General features: G+C 56.5%; 2 protein-coding genes across 6 annotated transcripts in view; both read right to left on the bottom strand.

The window, feature by feature from the left end:
* Positions 1-4,650, bottom strand: part of LOC133390068 (uncharacterized) — a 31,961-nt gene extending 27,311 nt beyond the window's left edge. For 4 of the 5 annotated variants that reach the window (XM_061637940.1, XM_061637935.1, XM_061637939.1 and 1 more), the window contains exons 1-2: positions 4,281-4,650; positions 3,065-3,137 (exon numbers count right to left, since the gene is read on the bottom strand). The gene's annotated coding sequence lies outside the window, so the exon portion shown is untranslated. The remainder of the gene's footprint in view (positions 1-3,064; positions 3,138-4,280) is intronic. The other variant, XM_061637936.1, reaches the window with a different exon arrangement.
* A 5,116-nt stretch (positions 4,651-9,766) lies between these two features.
* GCC1 (GRIP and coiled-coil domain containing 1) lies at positions 9,767-13,770 on the bottom strand. The gene is made up of 3 exons (XM_061637941.1): positions 13,612-13,770; positions 12,042-13,112; positions 9,767-11,461 (listed from the first exon to the last, which is right to left on the bottom strand). Exons 2-3 carry the CDS (start codon positions 13,071-13,073, stop codon positions 10,124-10,126), a joined length of 2,370 nt encoding a protein of 789 aa, XP_061493925.1. The 5' UTR covers positions 13,074-13,112; positions 13,612-13,770; the 3' UTR covers positions 9,767-10,123.
* Between the last annotated feature and the right edge of the window lie 310 nt (positions 13,771-14,080).

The following is a 14,080-nucleotide window of genomic DNA, read 5'->3' on the forward strand; positions in this document are numbered from 1 at the left end:
GCAAGGGGTCAACACAACTGGCCCCCCATGGACAAGCAACTCCCTCTTCCCTCCCCCAACCCCTCCCTCTGTTCTCCAGACAGAAACCAAACTGGGAAATGGCAGCTGGGGAATGTGGACCCAGGTGGCTGCCCGAGAGGACACACGGGTGAGGAGTTCGTGACAAATGCAAATCTCACGATGGACCAGCACCTTCCGCTTATCTTGAGGGCCCCTCTGATTCCCTGCAGTATTAACCGAGTCCTTGGATGCCAAACGTGATACAGGATATGAAGGTGGGGAGGCCTCTGTGCCTGGCATCGGCAGATGAACTGAGCCTCAGCTCCTACCATGGAAATGATAGCTCTGCCAGCCCCACGTTTGACTGATGAGGACCAGGCATCTGCAGCACTGAATGGGTGCAGCAGCCTCCTGGGTCCCTCCTGCAGAGGCAGAATCTCTCTCTCGTGGTTCCATGGGCACCATCCGCCACCATCAGAAGCCTGTTGCTTTATGAGCTAACCCTGCGGCCACAGAACAGGCAACACTTGGGCACTCAGTAGAATGGCCAGCTTTGCTTGGCAGAGGCCAACTAGGACATTTATTTATTTATTTAATGATGAGGATATTTATTTATTTATTTATTTATTTATTTAATTTGTATCCCGCCCTTCCTCCCAGCAGGAGCCCGGGGCGGCAAACAAAGCACTGAAACACTCTAAAACATCATAAAAACGGGTCTTAAAATATATTAAAACAAAACAGCATTAAAAACATTTTTAAAAAAACAACTTTAAAAAAGGGTTAAAAACATTATTAAAAAACATATTAAACAATTCTGACACAGATGCAGACTGGGACAGGTCTCCACTTAAAAGGCTTGTTGAAAGAGGAAAGTCTTCAAAAGGCTCCGAAAAGATAGCAGAGATGGCGCCTGCCCAATATTCAAAGGGAGGGAGTTCCACAGGGTCGGTCCTGCCACACTAAATAGCAGCAGCAGCAACACTGAAAGACTGTCAAAATCCTGCAGGGGTGGGGCACAGCTCAGTGGCAGGCCATCTGCTTTGCATGCAGAAGGACCCCACTTCAGTCCCCACTGGGATCCCCAGGTAGGGCTGGGAATGTCCCCCATCTGAAAATTATGCAGAGCTGCGGCCAGTCAGTGTCCAATGACTTGCCTCCATAGGAGGGAGCTTTCTGGTTCAAGGCTATGCCCCTTTGAAGTGGGACCTAACATCTAAGTAAACGTGCAGACGATTGCACTGGTAGTACCTGTAGACCAGCACTTTGTTGCTCGTTTAAAATTATATTCCTGTTTCTCATAGGTTTTGGTTCACCTTCATCAATCTGTGTCTTCCTTTATGGCTGGACAGGTTGCCAAGACACACTTTGTTTTGGGTTGGATAATTATTTCCTGTTTTGAGAAGCAGCTAGAGGCATTTTTGAAATTGTTTTTTAAAAATGTGTTTTTAAATTTGTATATTTGTTTGTAATGTTTTTAATTGTTGCAAACCACCCAGAGAGCTTTGGCTATGGGGTGGTATACAAATGTAATAAATAAATAAATAAAAGAGTAATGAAATTTACCATTTTCTAATGTACTGTAGGAAAAAAGTAATGATTTGAAACAAATGCTGATGAAAGTTAAAGAGGAAAGCACAAAAGCAGGACTACAGCTGAACGTCATGAAGACTAAAGTAATGACAACAGAAGATTTATGTAACTTTAAAGTTGACAACGAGGACATTGAACTTGTCAAGGATTATCAATACCTTGGCACAATCATTAACCAAAATGGAGACAATAGTCAAGAAATCAGAAGAAGGCTAGGACTGGGGAGGGCAGCTGTGAGAGAACTAGAAAAGGTCCTCAAATGCAAAGATGTATCACTGAACACTAAGGTCAGGATAATTCAGACCATGGTATTCCCATACTTTGGGTAAGGATGTGAAAGTTGGACAATTAAAAAAGTGGGTAAGAGAAAAACCAACTCATTTGAAATGTGGTGTTGGAGGAGAGCTTTGCGCATACCATGGACTGTGAAAAAGACAAATAATTGGGTGTTAGAACAAATTAAACCAGAACTATCACTAAAAGCTAAAATGGTGAAACTGAGGCTATCATACTTTGGACACATAATGAGAAGACATGATTCACCAGAAAAGACAATAATGCTGGGAAAAACAGAAGGGAGTAGAAAAAGAGGAAGGCCAAACAAGAGACGGATTGATTCCATAAAGGAAGCCACAGACCTGAACTTACAAGAGAACAGGGTGGTTTATAACAGATGCTACTGGAGACTGCTGATTCATAGGGTTGCGGTAAGTCAAAATTGACTTGAAGGCACATAACAACAATGTACTGCAGAGGTCTTGTTTGTAAGCCATCTCAGGGCAGTTGCTGCATCTGTAGGGAGAAGTTGGCTCCCCCAAGGCCAGCATCCGTTCTGTGACAGGGTAAAGTGAAGGGAACGGAACAGCCACCATGGTCACAGCTCACAAGAGTCTGGATGGTCAGCGGTGGAAACAGACGGAGGGCGGAGAGCAGCCATGAGCTGATCCAGCAAGGCTGGCATTATGGACTTTGTATCTTCTGCTGGTACATCAGAATGGTAGCTCCAGATGGCTCGTGGAAGTAAGCCAAGTCACAGACTGGCTCACAGTCTTGCCTGCAATGTCCACGGGCCAGTTTAACTCTGAAGCAAGATGGCTTCGAGAGCTCCCTGAGATAGGCTATTCCCTGTCCACACCAATGGCCAAGCACTTCTTTTAGGGCACTGACCAACTGGCCAGCAGATTCTCTGCTGTTGCTGTTGCCTCGTTTTTCTAGCAAACCCAAGACAGGATTGTGTACAGGCAAGCAACTGGGTGGGCCTTTTAGAACATCTGCTCTGTGGCTCCTTTAGAGCTGTGTGTCTGCCCTTGTTCCTGGGCCTGCCGTGCATTTGACGTCACAGACACACAGCCATGAAGGATTCACATGCACACCCCACCTCCCTGGTGCTCCCAGAAGGTTCCTGAGGAATAATGTCCTGGGTGGGGTTGCATCAACGCCTGTTTCAAACCCAACAATGGTTGAAAGTCACCTGGCAGACCTGATCATGGCAGCATCTCCTCCGGAAGATGGAGACGACCACAACGGAACCACTGCCCAGCAGGCTGGAAGACAAACACAGCCATAGGTCAGCTGGGCTCTTCGTAAGCACCCACTTAGGGCCCTGACCCACACACACGTTTTCCAAGGGCTCTGGCTTGCACCTGCCGCCTGCCTATCTGTCCACTGCACCACTGATGGATAAGGCCCTTGTGGCAAGTTGAGCTGTTGGGGGCTGGGCCCTCCCTTGGACTGGGGCTTCTCTCTCCAGCTCTCACCCCAGCAAACAGGCACGGCTTTCCAGCAGCTGGCCGGGCATGCCCTGGTGAAGCCAGAATGGCACACAAGGGGGACAGCAGCACAGCCAGGTTTGGAAAGGTGTCCCCTACACACACACCCTATTCCTCTGGGCACAAAGTGGGGGCAAAAGAGGCACCCCCCTCACAGCACCACAAGAGAAGAGGAAATGGTGGCGGTGCACTTGGGGGGGGGGACAGTCCGCTCACTCTTGTCCCCAAACGCCACGGCAATGTCAGGTCTGCCACTGGCCTGCTGGGAACCGAGTGGCCCCTCCCCCAGCTGCCCCCATGGCCTTCCTATTCCGCCCCAGAACCACACTGCAGCCAGGTGGGCTGCTGCCGCTGCTGCTGCTGCTCACAGCACTGAGGCTGATTTGGAAAGGGCCTGCTGACACACACAAACCCTTCGGCCCACTAAAAAGTGCCCCCCTTGCCAGCCGTCTTGCAGCCGGGACAGTCCCGTTGGCAGCCCAGTCGGCGAGTTCAGGCAGGGCCACATTTCCCACAGGCAGCTCCAGAGGGAGAAAGGGGGAGGGCGGAGGGTCCATGCCAAGGTCTGCGGGGGCAGACTCTGCAAGTGCCCCTTTCCCTTCTAGTGGGCAGACGGGCAACCACAGCCTGCCCAGGCAAAGCTCACAGCCTGCAACAGCATGTACCCCCCACCTCCCACTCTGCAAGAGCAGAGGACCCCCACCCCATCTGTAGAGCTGCCCACTGGCTTCTCTGCACCCCCCAGAGCGAGGCAGAAGAGCAGAAGGCGTCCTGCCAGCCCCCTTGTGCTTGGGGGGGAGAGAAGGGGATGGGATTCTCTGGAAGAAGGGATGAAGAAGGAGCGGGGACCTCGGCTGACCCCCTTGCCCTCCCTGCCCCCAGGCTGGGGCTTTGAGCCTGTGCTCTTTTGCCACTCACCTGAGACACAGGACAGCCAGGTAGATGCGTGCCAAGGCCAAGACCTAGTGGATGGGGAGCGGGGAAGTTGTTTGTTAGAAGGTGCCCCCCACCTTCCGAGGTGCATTTAGACTGATTATGGTCCCCCCCCCTGCACTGCCTGGGGGCAGCCCACGAGCCAAGGCCTGCCCGCCGACCCTTTGTGGAAGCACCTGGGACCAGAATGCGCCCTACCACAAAGGGCGGAGGTTTCTGGAGAGCCAGATATTCCCAGCCCAGCAGAGGTGGATGGGACCAGGCCTTGGTCCTGCAGCCAGTATGCTGGCATGGGGTGGGAGTGACCCTGGCAGCCTCCCTCCCTCCCCAGTTATTCCTCTTGAGGGGGCAAGGCCCTTTGTCAGGGCAGGCAAGAGCCCCACAGCAGTGCTGCTCCAGACCCTCCTCCTCTGGAGCGGAGGGAGGGAGGGAGGCAGAAGGGGAGTTCCCAGCCCAGCAGAGCAGAGCAGAGGCTCCTCTGTAGACAAGCAGTCCGGCTTATGGCTCTATATGCATGCATACAGGTGTGTCTACTAGGTGTGTGTGTGTGGGGGGGACAGGCCATTGGAGGGCACCTTCCTCTTGGCATCCAGGGTGGCCCAGGAGCCCTTTGCTGGGCCAAATCAGCCCCCCCCCAGGGCAGACTGTTCTGCCATTCCTCCCTTCCTGATGGATTGCTCTCGGGGGTGCGAAGGTGGAAGCTACACAGCTCCTCCAGAGGCTGCTTGAAGCCAGAGGAGAGCAGCTGGGGCCTTGATGCCACACCCCCTGCCATGCTCTCCCTTTGGGACGGTTTGAGTGTCAGTGGCAAAGTCAGACAGATAAAGCGTAACAGGCACAAGGCTGGCACTCACCAGCTGCTGCCACTCACCAGCTGCTGCCACTCGAGCCCTGACCTGCCCCACCCATACCAGGCCAGGCCCAGAAGCCAGGAAGTCTTTGAGGCTGGAGATTATTTTCTTTCAGCCAAGCAATAGCAGAGCGGATGAGGCAGGTCTCCACCCCCGCCCAGTGGGCCCACCTGCTACACCCATCTTGTGCCCAGGCCAGCCGTGAGGCACAGGCTAAATTCAAGCCCTGGGTTGAGCTGGAGCCACACAGGCTTCTCCATGTGGGTCTGACTCCCCCCTCCTCCCCCGGCTGGGGGCCCAAGAGTTGCCTGGGGCAGGAGGGTACCTTGTCGTCCTGCAGGGCTGCCTCTGGAGTGCCCCTCCCAGCCATGGGGTTGCTAGAGGCGGCAGGAGGGACAGCACGTCTCCCGTCTCCCCTCCCAGCCACCCTCTCCACTGAGTTGTTTGCACAAGGTGAGGATTGCTGCTGTCCTGGGTGGGGCTCTGGGGGGGGAGGAGGAAGAACCTTCCAGGCAGGAGCTTCATGCCCCACAGAAAGCAGCCCAGCGGAGGAGGTTGGCCCTTCTCCCACCCCCTGCACCCCAAGGGCGGCAGCAGCAGAGCCAAGGCACAGCCAAGGACACCCTCCCTTTTGGGGGGCAGAGCTGCAATGTGCCTTCTGGGGCCTCTGGGGGCATCAGCCGCACTTGCACCTTCCTGGGCTCAGGACTCCAGGCAGCAAGTCAGCTCTTCCATAGCTACCACAGCCCTACCACAATTTCCCCATATAATAATAATAATAATAATAATAAATTTTATTTGTTAGTCGCCTATCTGTCCGAATTAACGGACACTCTAGGCGACTTACAACAACCAAGATAAAATACAATATATAATCAGCAGTACAAAAATAATCTAAACATCAATTAATACATTATAAAAACTCAACCACCCCGAGGATTCTGTAGGCCTGCCTGAATAGCCAGGTTTTTAAGGCCCGGCGAAAACCCATCAGGGAGGAGGCATGACGGAGATCAAAAGGGAGAGAATTCCAGAGGGTGGGGGCCACAACCGAGAAGGCCCTCTCTCTGGTCCGCACCAGCCTAGCTGTTCTGACTGGTGGGACCGAGAGAAGGTCCTGTGTGGCTGATCTTGTCATGCGGCATAATTGATGATGCTGGAGGCGGTCCTTCTGATAAACTGGGCCGGAACCATATAGGGTTTTAAAGGTCAAAACCAACACCTTGAATTGGGCCCGGTAAACAACTGGTAACCAGTGCAGATCTCTTAACCGGGGTAATATGCTCCCGGCGGCGACAATGTGTGATCAAACGTGCTGCCGCATTCTGTACCAGCTGCAATTTCCGAACTGTTTTCAAGGGTAACCCCACATAGAGCGCGTTACAGTAGTCTAAGCGAGAGGAGACCAGGGCATGTATCACTCGTGGGAGCTGATGTGCAGGAAGGTAGGGTCGCAGCCTTCGTATCAGATGCAACTGATACCAAGCTGCCCGGCTCACTGCCGAAATGAGCCTCCATGGACAGCTGGGAGTCACGGATGACCCCTGGGCTGCGGACCTGGTCCTTCAGGGGTAATCTCACCCCATTAAGCACCAAGTCGATATCTCCCAACCTTCTTTTGTCACCCACGAGCAGTACTTCGGTCTTGTCAGGGTTCAGCTTCAGTCTGTTCTCGCCCATCCATCCACTTACTGACTCCAGGCACTTGGACATAGTATTCACAGCCAACTCTGGTGAGGATTTAAATGAGAGATAGAGCTGAGTGTCATCCGCATACTGGTGACACTGCAGCCCAAAACTCCTGATGATGGCACCTAGAGGCTTCACATAGATGTTAAATAGAATGGGGGAGAGGATAGAACCCTGTGGCACACCACAATTAAGAGGCCACGGGTCTGAAACCTCATCCCCCAATGCCACTCGTTGGTACCTGCCTGAGAGATAGGAACGGAACCACTGTAAAACAGTGCCCCCTATTCCCAAACTCTTCAGGCGATTTAACAGGATACCGTGGTCAACGGTATCAAAAGCCGCTGAGAGATCCAGGAGGACGAGGAAAGTATGTTCTCCCCTATCTAACGCCCTCCTCATATCATCCACCGGAGCGACCAAGGCTGTTTCAGTTCCATGCCCAGTCCTAAAGCCCGATTGGAATGGATCTAAATAATCCGCTTCATCCAAGTGTGTCTGTAACTGTTTGGCCACCACTCGCTCTATCACCTTGCCCAAGAATGGTAAATTAGAGACTGGGCGAAAGCCCAGGACTTTTTCAAGATGGGCTTTATCACTGCCTCCTTGAGGGCTGATGGCATTGCACCCTCTTCCAAGGATGCATTTACCACTGCCTTGATCCCTTCGCCCAGACTCTCTTTACAGCTCATGATGAGTCATGAAGGGCAAGGATCAAGCAGACAAGTGGTTGGCTTCACAGTAGAGAGCACCTTGTCCACTTCATCAGCGAGGAGAGGCTGAAACCGATCCCATCGGACCGGAATGCAACTGGCTGACTCTGGCCCACTTCCTGTGTGCACGGCGCACGGAATCATGCTCTTTAGACGCTCGATTTTATCGGCAAAGTGTTTAGCAAATGTGTCGCAGGAGGCTTTAGTATGCTCCATGGGTTCCTGAGCAACTGGACCGACCAGGCTTCGGACCACTTGGAACAACCTCCTGGGACAACACTCTGCCGACGCTATAGAGGCAGCAAAGAATTCCCTCTTTGTTGCCTTTGTTGCCACCTGGTAGGCAGCTATTGCCACTCTAACCAGTGTCCGGTCGTCTTCGGCACACGATTTCCGCCACTGGTGCTCTAGTCGTCTCACCTCCTGTCTCAGACCCCGCAACCGTGGTGTATACCAGGGCGCTATCTGAGTTCTATTCACACAGCAAGCACCCTTTGGGGTTCTTTAAGAAGACCAAGGCTGCAACAAGCATGGGCTTGAGTTAGAGCGAGCACTAAGGTTATGCAGACACTGAGCTCCTCGCCGGACACTGTGCCAAGCCCCCGGGATGGAGTGTCGCTCTTGCTGAGCTGCTACCACTTCAGGCCTGCAAGGGAGTCCCCCCCCCATAAAAGCCTCCCTGCCTATCAGAAGCCTGCCTGCCAGGGAGCAGGGGTCTTGCTGAGGCTTCTCCCCTATGTGCCTGCTCCGTGTTTGCCTCCAGGGCACAGTTCACACACCTGGGGAGCAGCCAAACAGTCCTTGAGCTCTCCTCTCCTGGGCCAAGCTCAGCTATGAGGACCTCAACCCTCTCTGCAAGGCTCCCAGCTCTGGCACCCTGCCTGCCTGACAGCCCTGACCAAGTGCTTGTGCCCCTTCTAGCCCCCCAATCGGCCATCTCCCCTCCACCAGGCCTCTCTGCTTCAGAAGTGGTGGCGGCAGCAGGTCTTTGCCTTCTCCTGGAGGCTCAGCTCCAAGGTCTGAAGCTCCCGCTTACCGGCCTAGCACCTGCCCCTGGGCATTGCTGCAGCCCCCCCTCCCAGCTTCCCCCCTGCCTACACGGTATTTCTTGCATGCAAACAGGCCTTCTGCTTGCCTTCTGGCTCCAGTGTTTGCCAAGATCCTACTGCCAACACCCATCCTATGCAGGAAACGTTTCCTGACACCACTGCAGGCCAGCCAAGGACCGGAGTGGCTATCTGGGAAGGAGGCTCTCAGCTTGCCCCGAAGGAACACATTGTGTGAGATTAGCAAAGCCCCACAAATACACTTTTCACCTCACAGGTAGCTGGAGGTCGTAGGGACCTTTTAAAAAAACTTTATAGTGGTCAAGCACATTTCAAAACTACCCTCCAGGGACTGTGTGTATTTTTAAGCTCTCCTACTTGGAGAGATTGCCAGATTCCACTCTCTTGTGAATGTGTGCTCAATTCCAGTCAAAACCAGCATTTTTTGACAAGCCTCGCCCACCACCAGCAGGCATCCCATCAGCCCCGAGGCCCGCCAGTGGGCAGCAGAGCACTGACACCTCTGCAGACAGAGATGAACCTGGCTGGCTGGTGGCACCGGCAGCCCTGCCCTGCCAAGGACCTCCCTTGGTTCTGCCAATACCCATGCAGGATGTGGCAACAAGAGGCCTCCCCCTTGCCTGCCCCCCAGAAAGACATTCAACGGCTCAAAGCCCAGAGGGCCCACACTATCAGTCTTGGGGGGGCATCAGGCTCTGTGAGATTTGGCTGTGCCAGGAATAGTAATTAGGAACATGGGCAGCTGCCGGATTCTTCCACCCTTGAGCCCAGAACTTAGGCAGAAAGAATGTGGGCGGGTCTGTGGGAAGCCTTTCCTAGGACCTACTACCTGAACCTTTCCAGTCGGAGATGCTGGCCACTGGAAGCTACCTCAGGGCTGCCACTTGGCTTCCACCCCTCTTCCCAGGATTGGAGCCAGCCAGGTCAGCAGTGTCGACCCCTTGTGGGCACCGCAACAGGAGTCAGAGCGACTGGCAGGTGCCAATCCTCCTTCCTGGGCCCACCCAGCCCCCAAGGAGCCACTTCACAAGTAGGAGAGCCCCTTTTGCGGAGCGCAGCAACCAGACCACAACACCCTTCGGCTCCATTCCCTGGACCCACAAGTGGCAATTTGTGCCCTGAACACCAAGCGTTTTGCTCACAGGACAGACTTAGATGGTTGGTCTTTTTATTCGCAATTTTAGGAGCAGGGAAAAAAACCCCAATCACAGTCCACAGAATTTCTCCATTTGCGTTTGGCAAAAATATTATCTATATAAAAATACTTGATTAAAAATCCCCCAGTATCCCAAACTGATGCCCCTTTTAAGTAATGACTCTCGTTGATGGGTTGGCAGGAGAGACATCTGTCCCAAAAAGATGCTTCGGCGACTGTAGTTGTTGGAAGAAGGAATGCCAGCAGCAGGCTCACCCTCCCTCAGTGGCACAGGGGCAGCTACCGGCATGCTCCGGGCAGGCAGGTAGGCAGCCTGCCCCTTTGACTCGTTGCCCAGAGGAGCAGGGGGCTCTCACCTCTTCCCAGAAAGCCACCAGCTGCTACTGCCGCTCAAGTGGCTCAGGACAGCCTGCTTCTCCTCTGGACTAAAGTGCAAGATAGTCAAGATGGCCGTCAGGGTCTGCTGCCGGCCCAGCAAGTCTGTCAGGGTCAGAAACCTGTAGAAAATGTTCTTGAGGTACTCCAGGTTGGCCCCCTCCCTGCTCTGGTCCCGGGCATTCTTCTGGAGGTGGGCCTGGAGAGCCGACACTTCCTCCTGGTGCTTCTCTCCCTCCTCCAAGAGCCTCTCCTGGAGCCGCCGAATGGCCACTTCCACGCTGTGTTTCTGCTTCTTCAGGGCTGAGACCTCCACTTCCTTACGGGCCAGCTGCTCCGTGTACAAGAGGAAGGTGGGCTCTTTGGGGGCAGTGAGGTGCAGCGCCTGGGTGAGGTTCTCCAAAGAGCCGTCCTCGCTGTCATCCCCCAACAAGTCCCTGCTGCCGCCACTGCCACTCCTGCTGCCACGAGGCCCTGGTGCCAGGAGGCACGGCCTGGGGCCCTGGGGGAGCCCGCAAGGTGGCAAGATCAGGCCCCGCAGCTGCTCCAGCTCCTGGCCTTTCTCTGCCAAGACGGCCAGGGCTCGGTCGCGCTGCTTGTGCATCTCCTCCTCCAGCCGGAGGACTTTCTCCTGGCAGCCCAGCTGGTACCTCTCCAGGTCCTGCCTGTGGAGCTGCTGCAGGCGAGCCACCTCCTGCTTCTGGGCCTCCGTCTCCCGCTGGTGCCGCGCAGCCGCTTCCTCGCAGGAGAGCCGGAGGGAGACGTACTTCTCCTTCAGCTCTGCCAGCTGCTCCCGAGTGTCCTCCAGCTCCTTGGCCAGGCTCCCATCCTTGGCCGACTTGCTCTTGAGGACCACCTGGGCCCTCAGCTTGTACCTCTCAAACTCCTCCTTCAGCTGCTTCAGCTCTTGCTGATAGTACGCGGCAGTGGCCTTCTCACCGTCGCCGGCCTCCGTGCCTTTGGGGAGCTCCGTGGCACAGAGAACCTCGATGTCCTGGGGGGATGGGCTGCTCTTGGCCGCCACCTGCAGCAGCAGCCGCTTCAGCTTCTCCATCCTGTCCTTCAGCACGTTGACATCCAGGCTGCTCTCCTCAAAGGCCGTGTCCAGCGGGGAGCGGCCAGAGGCAGCCATGGCCAGGGTCTTGTTCTCCAGGTCTAGCTGGGCTAGGCGGTCTTTCAGCTTCTGGATAGTCACCTGGTCCTTCTGCTTGGCTTTTCCAGAGGTGCCCAGAAGCTCAGACGCCTCTGAAATCTGGGCCTCCAAGCTGGCAACTCGCTGCTCCTCCATTTGGACACGCTCCTCCGCTTGAGCCACCTACAGAAGGAGAAGAGGATGCAAAGGAAAAAACATGGCCTGCTACGGCTATGCCTGAGAGGGCCTGCACCTCGGCCAGGAGGGGGAAAGGAGTACCGTTTGGCTCAGCCAGGGAATGTGAACAGGAACCGTTAAGGAATCACCATCCCCAAAAGGAAGGTCATTCTCTGTCTGCAGCTTTGTCTACGCCAGCCTTTGCCAACCGGCTGCCCTCCAGGTGTCTAACTGCAACTTCCATCACACCCAGCTGTGCTGGCTGGGGCTGATGGGAGTTGTGGTCTAAAACAGGCCAACTCTGGTACTCTAGATCCTTCTAACACCTGCAGCTGTTAAGCCAAGTATCACCCCCCCGTCTTTGTGCACCTGATCCTACCTAAGAGCTGAACTTTGACATCTTATATCTGACTTTGAGTGACCCAATGACTCGAGCCAATTCAACAGGGAAAGTGACCCCCTCCCAGCTGCCTTCTCCGGCTCCACAATGCCCACAATCTGAGACAGCCACACAGAACTGCACCCCATTTGGGCTCACCCCAGAAAGGAGAGTTCATGGGCACCTCCCTCCCTCTCCGCATCTCACCTTCTTTATCTCCTGCAGAAGCTGGGCCTGGAAGTGGCTCCTGAGGGTGGCCATCTCGGCCTGCAGCTCCTGCAGCTGTGGGTCAGGCTGGCTGCTTTCCTCCCGCAGGGCGAGCAGCTCCTGCTTGAGCTCCTCCGCTTCTCGGGCCAGCTGCTTGGCCCAGCGCTCGGAGTCTTCCAGCCGATCTGCTGCGTCTGCCTTCCCGGCCAGGGCCTCCCGGGCCTCCTCCAGGCTCAGCTCCACCTCCTGCCGCAGGGCCCTCTCGCCCTGCAACAGCCTCTGCAGCTCACGCAGCATGATGGCGTGGTCGCTCTGCTCCTGTGCCCGGTCATGCTGCTGGGCGATGAGGCGGGCTTTGGTCTCTGCCAGCTGCTCCTGGACTTCCTTTCCCTCAGACTCCAGGCGCCTCCTCTCTTCCTCAGCCTTCCTGCCAACGTTCTCCATCTCCTGCTTCATCTTCTTCTTGTCCGCCTGGTAGGAGGCCTCCATGCGGGACTTCTCCTGGGTAACCGTGGCCAAGGCGCTGGTCAGCGTGGCCAGCTGCGTCTTCAGCTGAAGAATCCTCCTGTCGGCCTCGCCAGTGCCACCCAAGGGCAACTCCCCACTGCTGCCGGAACTGATGCCACTTTCCGAGCTGTTGGTCTCCTCCAGCTTTGAGGGTGAGGCTGCTGCCATGGCTGCCCCCTCCTCCTCAACCCCCAGGTCACCCCTGACACTGGCCAGGCTGGGAGCCGTCCCTGCGCTGTCCTCGCTGTGCACAGAGCTCCGGTCCTCGCTCAGCTCGGGGCTGGAAGAGTTGGCCACAGGGTGAGCCACACCACTGCTACGGCCAGAGTCCGCCATGTGCGAGACCGACAGGACTTTCAGGCTGGCTTCCAGGGCTTCCTTCTCCTTGAGGAGGCTCTTGTAAGCCCGGACAACGTCCTTCAGGCGCGCCTGGTACTGGAGGAGCTGCTTCTTCTGCAACTCAACCATCTCCAGGAGGTCCCTTTTACTCGGGCCACCCCGAAAGTTCATGCCAAACTTCTCCATGGCTCCGTGAGGCCTGCTGGGCTTGGCTGGCTCCGCAAGCTAGAAGAAGAGGAGAAGCAGCTGAGGCGAGGCAAGGGCCTGGTCCAGACGCAGGGAGGGCAGCTGGGGCTCGGGGGCGTCCCAAGGAGACCGCTCCTGGGCCAGGCAGCTGCCCCCCGCGGGGCACAGATTTCGTCTCCCTCCCGCCACCCGGCCCAAACTCAGCGCAGCCTAAGCCAGGGTCAGCGCAAGCCCCGGCCCCGGGAGGGCTACGGAGCCCGGTGGGGGGAGCTCTCCGGCGGCCACCCGAGCCGCGCACCGGGTGGCGACGGCGGAGGGACCCCGATGGGCTGCTCCGACGCAAAGCCCAGCGGGCCAAATCCGGGGCGCCACCCGGCCCTCGGTAACCCTCGCGGGGGCAGAAGCCGGCATCCCCACAAGGGCCGACCCCCCGGAGGCTGGATGCGGAGGGGCAGCCCTGCAGGGCGAGGGACTCCGGGCGTCGTTCTCCGCGGAGGGCTCTGGTCCGGGTGAAGCGGCCCCGGGGGCAGGGGCTCACCTGTCTCGGGCCACGCGGGGGGAGGGGGCGCCGCCCGGCCCAGGAAGCCCCTTCACGAGCCACCCGCGCACTGCGCCTGCGCAAGAAACCGCCGCGCACACCCGTCTCTCCCTGACGCGTCCCACCTAGAAGGGGGCCGAGGCCCCACTGCGCCTGCGCGACACGACTGCCGTATAGACTTATTGGAACCGGCCGACCTCACACGGAAAGCGTTGCTTCCGGGTTCCCTGTCTCCCCAGGGGGCGGAGCGGATCCTCGGCTCCTCCGGCGGGCAACACCACCGTGGCTGCCTTCCCCCCCCCGTTCCTCCTGGAAAGGTTGCAGCAAAGAGGAGGGGGCGTCGGCTGCGCCCCCCCGGAGGCTTTGAACCTGGGGGGCTCTTCGGACCGAGTTCCGCCCCTCCCCCCGTGCAGGGCCGACAACAGCCGGAGAGTCTCTCGGGGGCCGACCCCGACGGGGAATGTCTGCC

The sequence above is a fragment of the Rhineura floridana genome, chromosome 8 (assembly GCF_030035675.1).
Source record: "Rhineura floridana isolate rRhiFlo1 chromosome 8, rRhiFlo1.hap2, whole genome shotgun sequence".
NCBI lineage: Eukaryota > Metazoa > Chordata > Lepidosauria > Squamata > Rhineuridae > Rhineura > Rhineura floridana.